General features: G+C 41.6%; 1 protein-coding gene across 1 annotated transcript in view; it reads left to right on the top strand.

Moving 5' to 3' along the window:
- Nucleotides 1–11,136, top strand: part of TBC1D1 (TBC1 domain family member 1) — a 91,259-nt gene extending 80,123 nt beyond the window's left edge. Inside the window, exons 17-23 of the mRNA XM_083367891.1 lie at nt 641–802; nt 2,608–2,766; nt 3,660–3,904; nt 4,976–5,135; nt 6,204–6,373; nt 7,953–8,123; nt 9,056–11,136. Coding sequence (XP_083224017.1) covers nt 641–802; nt 2,608–2,766; nt 3,660–3,904; nt 4,976–5,135; nt 6,204–6,373; nt 7,953–8,123; nt 9,056–9,259 — 1,271 coding nt within the window. The 3' untranslated portion in view covers nt 9,260–11,136. The remainder of the gene's footprint in view (nt 1–640; nt 803–2,607; nt 2,767–3,659; nt 3,905–4,975; nt 5,136–6,203; nt 6,374–7,952; nt 8,124–9,055) is intronic.
- The last annotated feature ends 5,539 nt before the right edge of the window (nt 11,137–16,675 follow it).

Genomic DNA, 16,675 nt, shown 5'->3' with positions numbered 1-16,675 from the left:
TAGATATATGTTAGAAGATAGATATAGATGTTAGAAGATAGACAGTGATGATTAGATTGAATGAATGGATGGATGGATAGATAGATAGATAGATAGATAGATAGATAGATAGATAGATAGATAGATAATAGATAGATAATTAGATAGACAGACAGATATAGATGTTAGAACATAGATAAGACAGTGATGATTAGATTGAATAGATGATATAGATAGATATAGATACATGGATATGATTAGATAGAACAGATAGACAGAGATAGATAGATAGATAGATAGATAGATAGATAGATAGATAGATAGATAGATAGACAGACAGACAGACAGTGATGATTAGATTGAATAGATAGATAATTATATACAATGCAGTATTGCAGGCTAACTCTGCTGACTGCCAGCAGTTCGATCTGGACCGGCTCAAGTTTGACTCAGCCTTCTGTCCTTCCGAGGTCAGTAAAATGAGGACCCAGATTATTGGGGGCAAAAGGCTGACTCTATAAACCGCTTAAGAGAGGGCTGTAAAGCACCATGAGGCGGTATATAAGTCTAAGGACTCTTGCTGTCTTGCGGAAAATTCGTTAGCGGCCTTTCGCGAACGCGCCTGGCTTTTTAACCCGTTCGCTTCCCCCCCCTCCTCTAGCTTCTGAAAACGATCTACTCAATAAGCGTCTGAAGCTTGATTACGAAGAAATCACCCCATGCCTCAAAGAAGTAATGTCAGTCTGGGATAAAATGCTGAACACGCCAGGGAGATCCAAGATGACGTTTGACATGGACAAAATACACACGGCCGTTGAGAAAGGTGAGTGAGTCTAATTCCTGAGGGATGCAGATATGTTGGCACTTTGGAAAGTGCATTATTATCTTTTTTTTAAACGGATGCAGGAATCGTTTACAAGAATATAGTAGGACGTCGAATAGATTACATCGTGTGCCGTGTTTTGAACTTTTAATGATAATACTGGAATAAAGTTAAGAGTGATGATGTTAGTTATCGGCCAGAACAATTTAAAGAGGCATTTTCAGGGTGGGGGGGAAGTTTCCTGTAGATTCAATACTTTGCTCTAACTCTCAATGTATAGATCTTTTTCTAGCTTGTTTGTCGGAGTTGATAGTTCCTTGATTGGGGTATTGTTTACTTCTAGTGTTAATCTTGGTGTTAATCTCTGCTTATCTGGCACATAGAGGCACACAGAGATAAACAACATCTACTAACCATTCCAAAGAGGCAACTCAAACACCATCCCCCCAAAATAAAACAGAAAGACCAAAACGTCTCCTCAGTGCTAATCAATACCCAATTAAACAGAGATTAACACCAAGATTAACCAAGAAGTAAGCAATACCCCAATCAAGCAACTTCCAACTCAGACAAGCAATAAACAACAACCTAATCTAGGAACCACCAAGAAGACACCTATCAACTCTTGACAGGGCAAGCCGCATGTGAACAAACAAAGATCACATTCTAGTACTGATGATGTTCCCTAGTTGGGTAGTGAAATGTCTGCAAGAAAATCACCAAGCTCAGAGAGCACCAAGGGTCCCACAATTCTCCTCCTCCTCTTCCTCCTCCTCCTCTCTGCAAACCCCCCTCCCTTCTAGCACTAATGATGTTCCTTAGTTGGCTAATGACACGTCTGCAAGAAAACAACCAAGCTCAGATAGACCAAGGACCCCACAGTCCTCCTCCTCCTCCTCCTCTTCCTCCTCTCTGCAGACCCCCCTCCCTTCTAGCACTGAGGATGTTCCCTAGTTGGGTAGTGAAATGTCTGCGAGAAAATCACCAAGGTTAGAGAGTACCAAGGATCCCACAATTCTCCTCCTCCTCCTCTCTGCAAACCCCCCTCCCTTCTAGCTCTAATGATGTTCCTTAGTTGGCTAATGACACATCTGCAAGAAAACAACCAACCTCAGAAAGACCAAGGACCCCACAGTCCTCCTCCTCCTCTTCCTCTTCCTCCTCTCTGCAGACCCCCCTCCCTTCTAGCACTGAGGATGTTCCCTAGTTGGGTAGTGAAATGTCTGCAAGAAAATCACCAAGCTCAGAGAGCACCAAAGATCCCACAATTCTCCTCCTCCTCCTCCTCCTCCTCCTCCTCCTCCTCCTCCTCCTCCTCCTCCTCCTCTCTGCAAACCCCCCTCCCTTCTAGCACTGAAGATGTTCCCTAGTTGGCTAATGACACGTCTGCAAGAAAACAACCAAGCTCAGATAGACCAAGGACCCCACAGTCCTCCTCCTCCTCCTCCTCCTCCTCCTCTCTGCAGACCCCCCTCCCTTCTAGCACTGATGAAGTTCCCTAGTCAGGTAATGAAAGATCTGCGAGAAAGCCGCCCAGCTCAGAGAGCGCAAGAGCAATATTCCTCTTCTTTTGCTCCTTGCTGATGCCTTTAACTGATCTCCAGGATGGACGAGCTTATCCTAGCCGCATTTCAAGGTCCTTCTGGAAGGACATCCCCATTGCAGGCAAGGATTTCTTTTTTTTTACAGCGGGGAGCTTGTAAATACTGAGTACCGTAGGGTGTGTGTGTGTCTGTGTTGGCACCTAGTCTCATTCCCTGCCATTCTTTTTTTTTTTTTTTGGTTCTTAAAAATCTTTTGCAAAGGAGTTCCTCGGCAGCAAAGGGGAGAGATATGGAAATTTTTGGCAGAGCTGCACCAACTCAAGCATCCATTTCCAAACAAGCAGCATCCCAAGGACACCCCTTACAAGGAACTCTTGAAACAGCTGACTTCCCAGCAGCACGCAATTCTGATTGATTTAGGTAAGTCTGCCCGCCAGCCCAAGTCTGATATTAAACTTGGAACCTCATGCATTTGGCAAAGAAGGGTCATGTTTTACCTATGACTAGCCTACGGGACGCGGTGGCTCAGTGGGTTAGGGCGCTGAGCTTCTCGATCAGATGGTCGGCAGTTTGGCGGGTCGAATCCCGAGTGCCGCGTAGCAGAGCGAGCGCCTGTTACGCGTCCCAGCTTCTGCCAACCTAGCAGTTCGAAAGCACGTCAAAATGCAAGTAGAAAAATAGGGACCAGCGTTCCGTGCGCCTTTGGCGTCCAGTCATGCCAGCCACATGACCACGGAGACGTCCTCGGACAAGCGCTGGCTCTTCGGCTTTGAAACGGAGATGAGCACCAGCCCCTAGAGTCGGAAACGACTAGCACGCACGTGCGGGGGAACCTTTACCTTTACCTTAGCCTACGGTATATATTGAAGAAGTGTCCTTGTGGGCCTTCAGCACTTAAAATCTTCCATGGATGGTCCTTCACTTAAAAAATCCTTCATTTGCTATTTGAAGTTCCCAGAAAAAGTAACTTCTTCTATCAACCAACTTGATAGAGATCACATAACACACTGACAAATGTACTTCCTCTCGGCTTCAATACATGACACCAATAACTGGATCCTACTGAATACTACTGTTATCTGATTGGCTCTATTCTCTATTCTATCCTATCCTATTCCGTTCCGTTCCATATTTCCTATTCTGTTCTGTTCTATTCTATTCTATTCTATTCTATTCTATTCTATTCTATTCTATTCTATTCTATTCTATTCTATTCTATTCTATTCTATGAATTGTGTTTTTGTTTTGTCTTTTAATATTTGGAAAGTGTTTGTATGACTGTATGGCCTTCTCTTTTTCCCTCTTTCCTATAGGACGCACTTTCCCGACACATCCCTACTTCTCAGCCCAGCTTGGAGCTGGACAGCTCTCTCTCTACAATATCTTGAAGGCGTATTCCCTCCTGGATCAGGAAGTAGGCTATTGCCAAGGCCTAAGTTTTGTGGCAGGGGTGTTGTTGCTGCACATGAGTGAAGAAGAAGCCTTCAAGATGCTGAAGTTCCTGATGTTCGATATGGGCCTTAGGAAGCAATATCGACCCGACATGACGATTCTACAGGTCAGAAGATTCATTATGTTCATTTAGTTTTGCATCAATAGGTGAACTCTGTATTCCATTTCTACAAGAACATCAATAGAATAGAATATCAATAGAATAGAATATCATCAATATCAATAGAATAGAATAGAATAGAATAGAATAGAATAGAATAGAATAGAATAGAATAGAATAGAATAGAATAGAATAGAATAGAATAGAATAGAATAGAATAGAATGGAATGTAGAATAAGAATAGAGTAGAATAGAATAGAATGTAGAATAAGAATATAATATAATAGAGTAGAGTAGAGCAGAATAGAATAGAATATGGGATGGAATAGAATAGAATAGAATAGAATAGAATAGAATAGAATAGAATAGAATAGAATAGAATAGAATAGAATAGAATGTAGAATGTAGAATGTAGAATAGAGTAGAATAGAATAGAATAGAATAGAATAGAATAGAATAGAATAGAATAGAATAGAATAGAATGTAGAATAAGAATATAATATAATAGAGTAGAGTAGAGCAGAATAGAATATAATATGGGATGGAATAGAATAGAATAGAATAGAATAGAATAGAATAGAATAGAATAGAATAGAATAGAATAGAATAGAATAGAATAGAATAGAATAGAATAGAATAGAATAGAATAGGTATGGCTGCTTTAAGAAGATAAAATTAATATAAGACCGGCTCTCATATTAATTTTTGCTCCAAAAGATGCATTAGGGCTTATTTTCCGGTTAGATCTTATATATGGGGAAATACGGTACTAAATGTGTCCGTCTGGCTGACATTCTTAACTGGGGCTTATTTTGGAGTGGGGGGCTTATATTATGAACATCCTGGAAAATTATGCAAGGGCTTATTTTCTGGTTGGGTCTTATTTGGGGGGAAATGTGGTAGCAGTTGTCCCCATATCTCTTCCAAAGCAACTTTTCCACTTTTGACCCGAATCGCCGCACATCCCGACTGCATCCCGACTGCCATCACTCCACCCCCTGACAATTACAGCGTAAATTGTCCTAACTCTGTTTCCTCTGTATATTTTGTTCTCTTTTTAAAAAATGTGCTTCGCAGATCCAGATGTATCAGCTTTCTCGACTGCTTCATGACTACCACAAAGATCTTTACAACCACTTCGAAGCCAATGAGATCAGTCCCAGCCTTTACGCTGCCCCTTGGTTTCTGACCATGTTCGCTTCTCAGTTCCCCCTGGGATTTGTCGCCCGGGTGTTTGGTAAGTCGTCCGAATTCCTGAGGACGTTTGAAGCTTGGAATATTTGGAGAGCTTGGAATGAGAAGGGGAAGGGGATTGTTGGGAACGTCCCTGATGTTGGGGGGAAAAATGAAGGCAAAAGGAGAAAGGGGTGAGAGGGGACAAGAAAATCCTGCTGGTGATATTATAGGGGCGTAAACTTATTGAGACCTGATATTCCACCAAAGAGCAGTTAACAAACATAATGATTTAGATCAGGCATCCCCAACCCCTGGTCCGTGGACCGGTACCGGGCCACGGCATGCCAGCAACCGGTCTGCACAAAAAAGCAAAGCCCCATCCGCGGGATGCAGGCAGCACACAAAACCACGCCCCCTCCGGTCCATGGAAAAACCTCTCTCAGCGGAACTGGTCCCTGGTGCCCAAAAGGTTGGGGACCTCTGGTATAGGACAGGGGGTCCCCAACCCCCGGTTTGTGGGCTGGCACCGGGCTGCGGCATGCCAGAAACCGGTCCGCACAAAAAAGCAAAGCCCCATCCGCGGGATGCAGGCAGCACACAAAACCACGCCCCCTACGGTCCGTGGAAAAACCTCTCTCCACGGAACCGGTCCCTGGTGCCCCAAAGGTTGGGGACCTCTGTCTTAGGCCAACAATTTTTGAATCCCCAAACCTCAAATGGGCTAACTGACAGAATGCATCCAAAATCTGAGACCCACAACTCCTATGGGGTTTAAATTTGGCAAAGCTGTGACCACTTCAGCGCTGCCGCATCGCAGTCACAGTGTGCCACCACACTACGCTCCTGCGATGGTCATTTCCAACGCTACCTAGCAGTTTCCTACGAGGAAAGTCATTGGAGAAGCCTGTTGGAAACGCAAAGTTGTTCCCGCTCCACTGCTTTTGGGCTCAGCTACGGTCATCCTGTGTCTCTGTTTTGGTAAAGAAATATCTCTGGAACAAGGACCCAACAGGTCCCAGGTTGTCCAGTTGTAGCTTTCACTGAAGAATACATGAGCAGAAATTTCAGGTAAACGCACAGAATCGTCCTCTTCAAACTTTCTTCCTAACGTTTCTCCTCTCTTCTCCAGACATGATGTTTCTCCAAGGATCAGAAGTTATATTTAAAGTGGCTCTGAGTCTCTTGGGAAGCCATAAGCCTTTGATTCTGCAGCATGAAAACCTGGAAACAATTGTTGACTTCATTAAAAGTATTCTTCCCAGTCTAGGCTTGGTACAGATGGAAAAAACCATTAACCAGGTATGATGTGGAGTATTGCCAGGGAAAGTAAAAGCTGCAGAATTGAGAACAACTTCCTTGTGTAATTTATACCAGCCGAACTGCAGCTTATTTGGGCTGTGAAGATGTTGGAATTTCCTTATGCAGAATTAACGTACTTCCAAACAATAGCCAGATCTGTTTTAAGATGTCTTATGTAATAGGGAGGCTCTATTTCTTGACTGCTTCTTCCTGTTTTACTTGGCACGGAGTAAAGCTTTGGATGCTTGGATAGGATCCTCCCATCTGCAGAAATTAGTCTTGAGTATCCTAAGAAACACAGTGCAATATTTTGCACGCGTTAAAGAGAGAGAGAGAGAGAGAGAGAGCAAATTTAATACAGAACGGCCTAGTCTTCTTTAGTGCAAAATCATTGTGGAAGAGTAAAAACTATAGGGAGATGTATCGCAGGATATATCAAAGAGTAAAAGCCAGTCCTCGTTTAACTTTTTCTCTTTTTTTTTTAAAAAAAATGGATTTAAATCAGTGTGTCAACTGTACAGCTACAGGATAAGCAGTCTTCTTTCCGATTTGCAGTGCTTCGGATTTGAAAGCAAGCTGCTGCTTTAGCACACTTGGGCACAAAGAGTCTTCAACTCTTTCCTGAGCAGGGGGTTGGACTAGATGACCTCCAAGGTCCCTTCCAACTATTATTATTATTATTATTATTATTATTATTATTATTATTATTATTATTAAACTTTTATTCATAAAACATGAAACTGAACACTCAAACTGACTGGCGCTAATGGTGGACACGGGTTGCTGCCGGCATCCTAGGTATCAACCAGGTATCTCCTTAAAATGTAAAATGTTCCGAGTAGCGCAGTTTTTTTGTAGCTTTGCTGGAGTTATTGCAGGAAGCTGCAATTTCTTCACGTATTTTGCAAAGTTTTTGGACATAGTTCCCAGTGCCCCGATGACAATGGGTATCACTGTTACACGTTTCATCCATAATCACGCAGTTTCGATGGCCAGGTTGTGGTATTTCGTATTTTTTTCCAGTTCTTTTTCTTTGACTCTGGCATCTCCTGGTACAGCGATATCAATCAACTGTACGCTTCAGTTCTCTATGACTGCAATATCTGGCGTGTTGTGTTCCAAATGATGATCTGTCTATATTCGGAAGTCTCACAATTATTATTATTGTTGTTATTATAATTGTTATTATAATTGTTGTTATTATTATTATTATCTTTAAAGCAGCCACATCTTTTCCTGTTCTCCCTTAGGACCTTATTTTGCTTTCTGTCCATTATCTTCCCTTCCATAACAGCCTAATTAAAATGAACCTGGCGAGTTAGATAACACGAATAATGGAAGTTCTGCTCTGCAATTAACTAAGTCATTGCTTACCAATATGGGTTATTGAAAATAAATGGATTTTTTTTTCATGATTAGAATTAACATCGCTTGCTAGGAGCTAAGAGCTCTTACCATGCAGACCAAAGGCTTATTTCTTTTTTTTCCTTTGATCCTTAAAAATGCTAAACGTTGGCTTGCTTTTTTTATGAGACCAATGAATGTGGTTTTGCTGTTTATTTTTCCCTTCCCGTGGCAGGCATTTGAGATGGATATTTCCAAACAGCTCCAAGCTTATGAGGTGGAATACCATGTGCTTCAGGACGAATTAATAGATTCCTCTCTCAATGACAATCAAAGGATGGATAAATTGGAGAAAGCCAACAGTAGTTTACGGAAGCAAAACTTTGATCTCCTTGAGGAGCTGCAGGTATGGACTGCACTTTATGCATTACGTGTTAAACAAGATACTCTGTATTTATTTCTGCAGGATGCAATTAACAATGAATACATTTCCCTTTGTCAAAAAATAAATTGAATGAATCTTATGGGATTGCCATAAGATTTCACACACAAAACATTCAAAATGATGCTCCTGATTTAAGATTTAAGGGTTTTATACGCCTGGAGCCACCAGTGTATAAGCAGGAAAAAAAAAATAACCACTCCTTTCTAACACTGATGATGTCATTTAGTTGGGTAATGAAACATCTGCAAGAAAACAAGCCAGCCGAGAGAGCGCCAAGAATTAATACTGTCTATTAATACTAATCTTGTCTATTAGCCTTGTTTTCATGATGATTGTCAAATTTATTGCCACCCATCCCGCAGTTCCAGATGATCGTTTTAGATTTTGTTTTTACGGTTTTTAAACATTTCTAATATTTGTTAACGATAATGAGTGTACAGCCACGTGTTTATGAGATGGCCGGCTGTATAAATTACATTAATACATAAACCATCTTCATGACTTGAGAAGGACGTTAAAGATCGGTTCCTTAGAGATTCCCAATTACTTCTATCCTGTAGACAAGGTACTGCAACAGGAAGCCCAACCCATTCATTTGTTCTGGAACAAGGTAGAAATCCCAAATCTGAATGGAATTTAGGCACGCCCGTTAGAAAGGCCCTCTAAAATTGTATTTTTAATTCCATCTTCACTCTGCACGCAAGCGCCAGCCCCTCCCTCAGTCAGGTGTGGTTCCCTGTGACGTGGGTGGAAATCTGTTTAGCGGTCAACCCCAACCTTGTGGTCATTGACCACGTCCATCGGGGCTGACAGCTAAAAGTTGACGAGGGTTACCGCTGCGGTATATTCTTCCGCTCTCATCAATATCCTTGTTTCCTGCTTATTCTTTCAAGGTGGCTAATGGGAAGATCCAAAACCTAGAAGGGATGGTGGAGGCTCTGCTTAACAACGAAGGCAAATTGAAGCAAACCGTCCTCAGTCTGGAACGGGAGAGGAAAGCATTGTTAGAAACTCTACAGGAATTCCACACGCCGCCGGAAAACGCCAGTGGGGAAAAACTCCCCTCCGAGCAGGGGCGTAGAAACAGCGCTGACTGAGCATTTAAGGCTCAACGTAGGAGGAGGAAGAAAAAAAAAAGAGGGGGGAGAGATCTTTTTCCCCGAAGCAACTCTTAGAATTTTCCGTACCGTCCTTATTCCTTCGTCTTCCTTTTCAAATCACGTTGCACAAAGGAGAAATGTGTTAACAGCACACTGGGGGTGGAAGAACCTTGCTTGCCTACGTCCTAACTTTGTTCAAAGAGCAGTAGACAATGCGGAGGAGCACCAGCAGGACGGCCTTTAAGCTTTACAATCTATTTGACACATTTCCACCTGGTTGTCAACTTCTGGATTTGTCTACCCTGCAGTACTGCTTTTCGTTTCTAAGAGTTTCGTCAAATTTACCCAGGAAGCATTTGGGGAAATTCCGGGCTAAACCACAACGGGCTGCAGACTTCTCAAGGAATTTCAATTTTAGGAGCATGCTGGAGTGATTTCTTTCCCATTTAATGTGTGTTCATTGATGGTGGAATAATTTTCTCCAAAGCAGAAAATGGGTTCCACTGAACTTGTGTTTTTAAAACTTGCCCAAGGGGACACTGACATCATGAATCACAAGAAGCCAAATGTCACCCTATAGTTTTTTGGGGGGGAAACTAATCTTTCTGGTTGCCAATAGGATAAATATGGATTTTTGTTACTTTTAATCTAAAAGTTGTAGCGTAGTTGAACGCTTTAATATCACTCTTAAGGGGGCTATCTTTCCCTTCGGTCACTATCGGTAGAATCTGAAGCGGTCGTATCGTTATAGCTGATTATGCCTTGAAATGTTACTTTATTTATTTTTTCAACCGTCGCGCCATAAGCCTTTGTTTTCTGAATCATGCAAAGCTAGTCTTTTCCCATTTTAATTCCAGTAGCTCAGTCAGATATCAAGCAGCTTCAAAAATCACCTTTAGAAATTCCGGAGCCACTTATTTCAATGAAAGAATTTAAGAAATCCCTATGCATGTTGCACTTAGAAGCATATTACACTGAACAAGATTACGGTTTTAAAAACGGTTTTATATTAAAAAAAATAGTTGTATTATTTTTCATTAGGGCGTTCAGGCATTGTTGTGCATTGAAAATATATATATTTTTTTTCCTGTCTGTTGAATATTGGGATAGTTAAAAGACTTCAGGTGTGCTGCAAATATTCTAGGATTCATCGCAGCGCGGTCAAAAGTTTAATCAGAAAGATTGGTTAAGATCACGTTTGTCTGTTTTCCAACTAGTTTGCAGGTTGGTGATTTTAAAAGTTTCAACCTAGCCACGTAAGGGTGACGAGACTCACTGAGTGGGTTTTCCACCGATGGAAATAAATCTGTACTTCTAGGTGTATCTGCACCACAAAGGTAACTTGATTTAATCACTATTTTATCCTGGGAAAAGAAAGCAGTTCCATTTTTAGGGGCGCATAACGGTCTCTGAAAGATAATTTTAAATATCCTTGTCAAATTAATTCATTTGAGACCCTTGAAAGAAAAGCAGAACGAAGTAACAGGTTTCCCGTACCTGATGTAGCATGGTTATTTCTTTAAATAAGAGTTGAATGTTCTTTGTTTCTAAAAGTTACACTGGCTCCTTGGAAAATAATGGTTGCCGATTCACCACATGGTTTTGCATTGATAAACATTTGGTAATGACAATCTATTGGCTTTGCTCTTGTTTGGTTTGGTGTTAAGCAGCATCGCCCACACGTTTATATCTCTGTTTTTCCATAATTGTTTCATATTGTCAGCATCAGACCTTTACTGCCATATCTATATACTGTTTGTATGCCCAACTGCATTGGATTGGATTTGCACTGACATTCGCCCATCGATAAGGTTTTTTTAACACTTCCAAAAAAAAAAGCAATAAACGCCAAATTCACGTGAGAGGCTCCAAAAATCCAGAAAAATCGTTTCTCTTCTAGTCTCGTCTCTTCTTTTCTCCTCCTCGTCCTCTTCTGGGCTTCTTAAACATAAATTTAGCATTCTATAGGTTTCTAAAGTATGGGTTGGTATACACACACAGAGAGACATAGATAGATGATAGATAGATGATAGATGATAGATAGATAGATAGATAGATAGATAGATAGATAGATAGATACACACATACACATACACATATACATATATACACATATACACGTACATATATATACATACACATTCACACACACACACACACACATATACATATATATATGGTAAAGGTAAAGGTTCCCCTGTACATGGGTGGTAGTCGTTTCCGACTCTAGGGGCCGGTGCTCATCTCCGTTTCAAAGCCGAAGAGCCAGTGCTTGTCCGAGGATGTCTCCGTGGTCATGTGGCCGGCATGACTAGACACCAAAGGCGCACGGAACGCTGTTACCTATCCACCGTAGCGGTCCCTATTTTTCTACTTGCATTTTTTTACATGCTTTCGAACTGCTAGGTTGGCAGAAGCTGGGACGCGTAACAGGCGCTCACTCTGCTACGCGGCACTCGGGATTCGACCCGCCAAACTGCTGACCATCTGATCGACAAGCTCAGCGTCCTAACCCACTGAGCCACCGCGTCCCTTTTATATACACGTATACACACACACATATACAAACATATATACACACACATATATATACATACACATTCACACACATGCATAGACATATATATATATATATATATATATATATATATATATATATATATATATATATATATATACAGACATACACATTCACATACAGACACACACATTCACAACTATATACACACACATCTATATACTTACACACACACACACACACATATACATATTCACATACACACACACATACTGTATATATACGCACACACACACACACACCCAAAATTAGGTTTTGGCTTTAATCCCCTCCAAAGAAACTCAACAGCTAGAAAATATCCTACAGTTTGCGGACGCCCCACACCTGGCTTGTGCCACTTCCCCGAATTTATTCACAGAAGCTTTTGTGGGACGATGGAGAGGCTTTTATCCCCCCCACCTGCAGCGTCTCTCCTGCCTTTGAGCACAGAGCCTTCTGTCTGAACCTAGCCCTTATTTCTTCCCCCCCCCCGCCCCCAGGGATGTTTTTCTGGCACTCGGGGAGCTGCTTGAAGTGGGAAGGTCGCCAAGGCTTCCTCGCAGGTGTGCGATTGCCAAGAACAGATTTTCATCTTGAGGGTTTCAGAGAAAGGCAGTTTAATTGCTACCGGTGTGCAGTCTCATTTTTTTTCTTTGTTTTATGGCTGAAGAATTTCGCCCACGATGCAAGACACACACCCCCGGCGCGTTTTCCCCTCTTTCAGCTGATTTGCAATCCAACTTTCTATTCCAGAGAGAGTTCTTTTTTAAAAAAACAGATTAATGATATTAATGAATATTTTAATTGCACACCGTCCAGGGTCACTCTTTGAGCGAGACGGGCAGTCTTCCAATTTGGTATAAAAAATAAATATAAATAACTGAAAACACACCTAATTTCATATTAATATCAGAAGAGAGTTGTACAATATTGAAATCACTGCAGAAACTAATAAATACGTCTGTACTATAATGTCTGACCCAGGCTAATATCAGCCACTGGAGCTGCATATGGATTTGGAGAAACTAGAACTCAACTAGCCTTGTTGGAGCAGTGGGCTAATGCCTCCTTAAGCAACACCAGCTGCCTGCAGCAGGTTCGAGTCCCACCAGGCTCAAGGTTGACTCAGCCTTCCATCCTTGCAAGGTAGGTAAAATGAGGACCTAGATTGTTTGGGGCAATAAGCTGACTTTGTAAAAATGCTGCTGTGGGGGGGACACGAAAGCCCTAATAAGCAGGCATATACATAGAACAAAGGCTATTGCTAAGCACATTGATTTGTACTTCTTAGATTGTAAGCCGCCCTGAGTCTTCAGAGAAGGGCGGGATATAAATGGGATTTTTTTTTTTAAAAAAAAATCAAACTGGGGTTGACAACTTCTGCCGACGTTCTGTTGATGATTGGTTACGAGTTTGTTTGTGTGTTTGTTTTTTTAAAAATAAATAAATTAAATTAAGACGGGCCTTCTAGATCTGCGTTGCAGGCAAGCAGCCATTTTCTGTATCTCTTTTCAACCATTTAGTTCTCATCCAGAGGTTTGCAATCCAGACCTATTGGATTGCTTAGAATAGAATAGAGCTGGAAGGGACCTCGGAGGTCTTCTAGTCCAGCCCCACCTGATCGAGCAGGAGAACCTGTATACCATTTCAGACAAGGGACTGTCTAGTTTCTTCTTAAAAATCTCCAGCGGTGGATTTTCAGGGGTTACTTTTTTTTAATAGGGAAAAAAAATAGCCAGTTGGAGATTTGAGACAGATCGACCATGATCTACCACTCAGTAGTTACTGAAGCTGAGTAGCGGCTGAGGTTTGTTACTTAGGCAGGGAACACAACAAAAGCGTAGGATGTAGAATAATACAGTTGGAAGGGACCCTCGAGGTCTTCTAGTCCAGCCCCCAGCTTGAGCGGGAGGCCCTATACAAATCCGGACAAATGGTGGTCAAATCTCTTCTTGAAAGATAGCCTCGAAAGATCATTAAAAACTGGGGAGCTGTTTCTAAACAAAAATTTTAAAAGTCTAAAAACCCGAAGTGTCTCCATAACTCTTTTCATCAAAATCCGAAGACTTCTTTGTTTTTGCGGGAAATGGTAGAACCAGTGCTTTTTTTGTAAAAAGAAAAAGGTGCCAGAACTCACACATGTCATGCAACCTGCCTTGCCCTACCCTACAAGGTTCCATCCAAAAAAAGGTACCGGAACTCCGTTCTGAGCGTTCTATGACAAAAAAAGCCCTGGGTAGAACGCACCGGAATTCTGCACCTAGAAAATGAGAATTGTAGTTCACTCTGATCAAATGATCGATCCTTTCCTCAAAAAATGGGGGGAAAAAAATACAGGGTTTCCTTTATTGTGCATGCAATGTCTTTGCCACAAAAGGCGTGAGGTCTGGGACTGAAAGAAAACTCCCGACAGTAACAAAGTTATCTTAACTTTTCCTTGGGCGTGAAAAAGCAGTTTTTAACCATCATGAGGACTAGAAACGGAAGATTTTTTTTTAAAAAAAACCGTGAAAGACGACCTTCTCGGGTGACTTAGTTTTTCCTGTGTCTAACACACCGTCGCTGACGCTGTGCAGCCCTGAAGTACTGCAGGGCATTTAAACACATCTCTCGTGCCCTCGGCGTTTGTTTGTTTTTTTAAAAATTTTTTATTGCTTTTATATAAACATATATTTAAACAAAAAAGTACATATAAAAAACAAGACATGACATAAACAATACAATCAACAACAAAAATACAAAAAGGATACTTAACTTCCATTATTCCTAATCTTTCTAATCATTTTCAGGTGACTTCCTCGAATCCCCCCTATCGGAACTGTGCGTACTTCCGTTGATTTTTGATGGCGAGAAGATACAATTTTATCTCTCCACCAGAGGGAATTGCAGCCGCATCCTTACCGCTAGGGGGCGATGTTGTTCTACACAGTGGCCGGCCCTCAACTTATGCTTGTCCAGATTGCCCACTTTGAAAAGTTACGGCAGCCTCTTGCAAACAAGACAAGGCGAGGAAGTTGGACAAGGTGGGAGAAGAAACGACGAAAATCAAGCGGGAGAATTCTCAGGTGCCGCTGGATGTACACGAAGGGCTGCACTTCCCCTCTCTCCGCACGTGAATCAACCCAAGTGTTCTGGAGAGGAGATCATTTCCCACTGAAGGAGTTTATCATCCTTTTTGGGGTGCCTATAAACCTGGTTGTTTTCTTGCAGACATTGCATTACTCAACTAGGTCACGCGGATCAACGCTAGAAGGGTGGGGGGTTGATGCAGTCTCTAGGGCAGCCTCCAGCACTGATGATGTTACCTAGTTGGGTCATGAAACGTCCGCAAGAAAACCGCCACGCTCAGAGAGCATCAAAGGACCCCATGGTCGTCCTTGTTCTCTTCATCATCATCCTCTTTCACCTCTTCTCCCTCCCTCCCTCCCCATTTCCTTCTATCTCTGGTGGTGATGTTACCTAGTTGGGTCATGAAACGTCCGCAAGAAGACCACCACACTCAGAGCAACAAGGACACCACAGTCATTGTCCTTGTCATGGTTGTCCTCCTTCTCCTTCTCTTCCTCTTCCTCCTCCTCCCACCCTCCCTCCTCCACTACCTACCTACCTAACCACCTAGCTACCCCCTCCTCTTCTCTCCTTGGTGATGTTACCTAGTTGGGGTAATGAAAGATCTGCAAGAAAGCCATCAAGCTAAGAGAGCACCATGGAGCCCACAGTCATTCTCATCTTTGTCCTTCTCATCTTCCTCTTCCTCCTCCTCCCTCCCTCCCTCCCTCCCTAGTAGCTACCTGACTGGGATAATGAAACATTTATTTATTTATTTATTTATTTATTTATTTATTTATTTATTTATTTATTTATTTATTTATTTATATTTATATACCGCCCTTTCCCGAAGGACTCAGGGCGATTTACAGGGCATTTAAAAGAAAATCAATACAAATGTTAAAACAAATTTTAAAAGATTAAATAAAACCCTGAGAAAAATTTAAAAAAACCCAGTTAAAATTAAAATTTAAAAATTCTCAGCCTGGGCCAGAGAGCTCGAAGAGCCAGGTCTTCAGGTCCCGATGGAATGAACGGAGGTCGGGGGCAGTCCTAAGCTCCGCAGGCAGCTCCTCCTCTGTATTCAATAAATAAATAAAGGAGAGAGAGATTGAGATAGATAGATAGATAGATAGATAGATAGATAGATAGATAGATAGATAGATAGATGATAGATTGATAGAAATATGACAGATAGATAGTTAGATAGAAATATGTCAGATAGATAGATAGATAGATAGATAGATAGATAGATAGATAGATAGATAGATGACAGATAGATAGAAATATGACAGATAGATAGATAGATAGATAGATGATAGATAGATAGATAGATAGATAGATAGATAGATAGATAGATAGATAGATAGATAGATAGATAGATAGAGATAGAGAAGAGATAGAGATAAGAGATAGATATAGATAGATATAGATATATAGATAGATATAGGTATATATGTGTGTGTGTGTGTGTGTGTGTGTGTGTGTGTATGAGGGAAGGACTCACTGGAGAAGAGCCTCATGCTGGGAAAGATTGAGGGCAAGAGAAGAAGGGGACGACAGAGAATGAGGTGGCTGGATGGAGTCACTGAAGCAGGAGGCGTGAGCTGAAATGGACTCCAGAAGATGGTAGAGGACAGGAAGGCCTGAAGGAACGTTGTATACACACACACACACATACACATATTCATTTAGTGACCGAGGTCACAACAGCACTGAAAAAAGTGACTTATGACCGTTTTTCACCCGTACGACCGTTGCGGCCTCCCCATGGACACATGATCACAATTCAATTGTACTTATGGCCA

Source organism: Vipera ursinii (assembly GCF_947247035.1).
Source record: "Vipera ursinii genome assembly, chromosome: 7".
NCBI classification, from domain to species: Eukaryota; Metazoa; Chordata; class Lepidosauria; order Squamata; family Viperidae; genus Vipera; species Vipera ursinii.
Note: the sequence above shows the minus strand (reverse complement) of the source record. Positions and strands in the feature narration are given on the sequence as shown.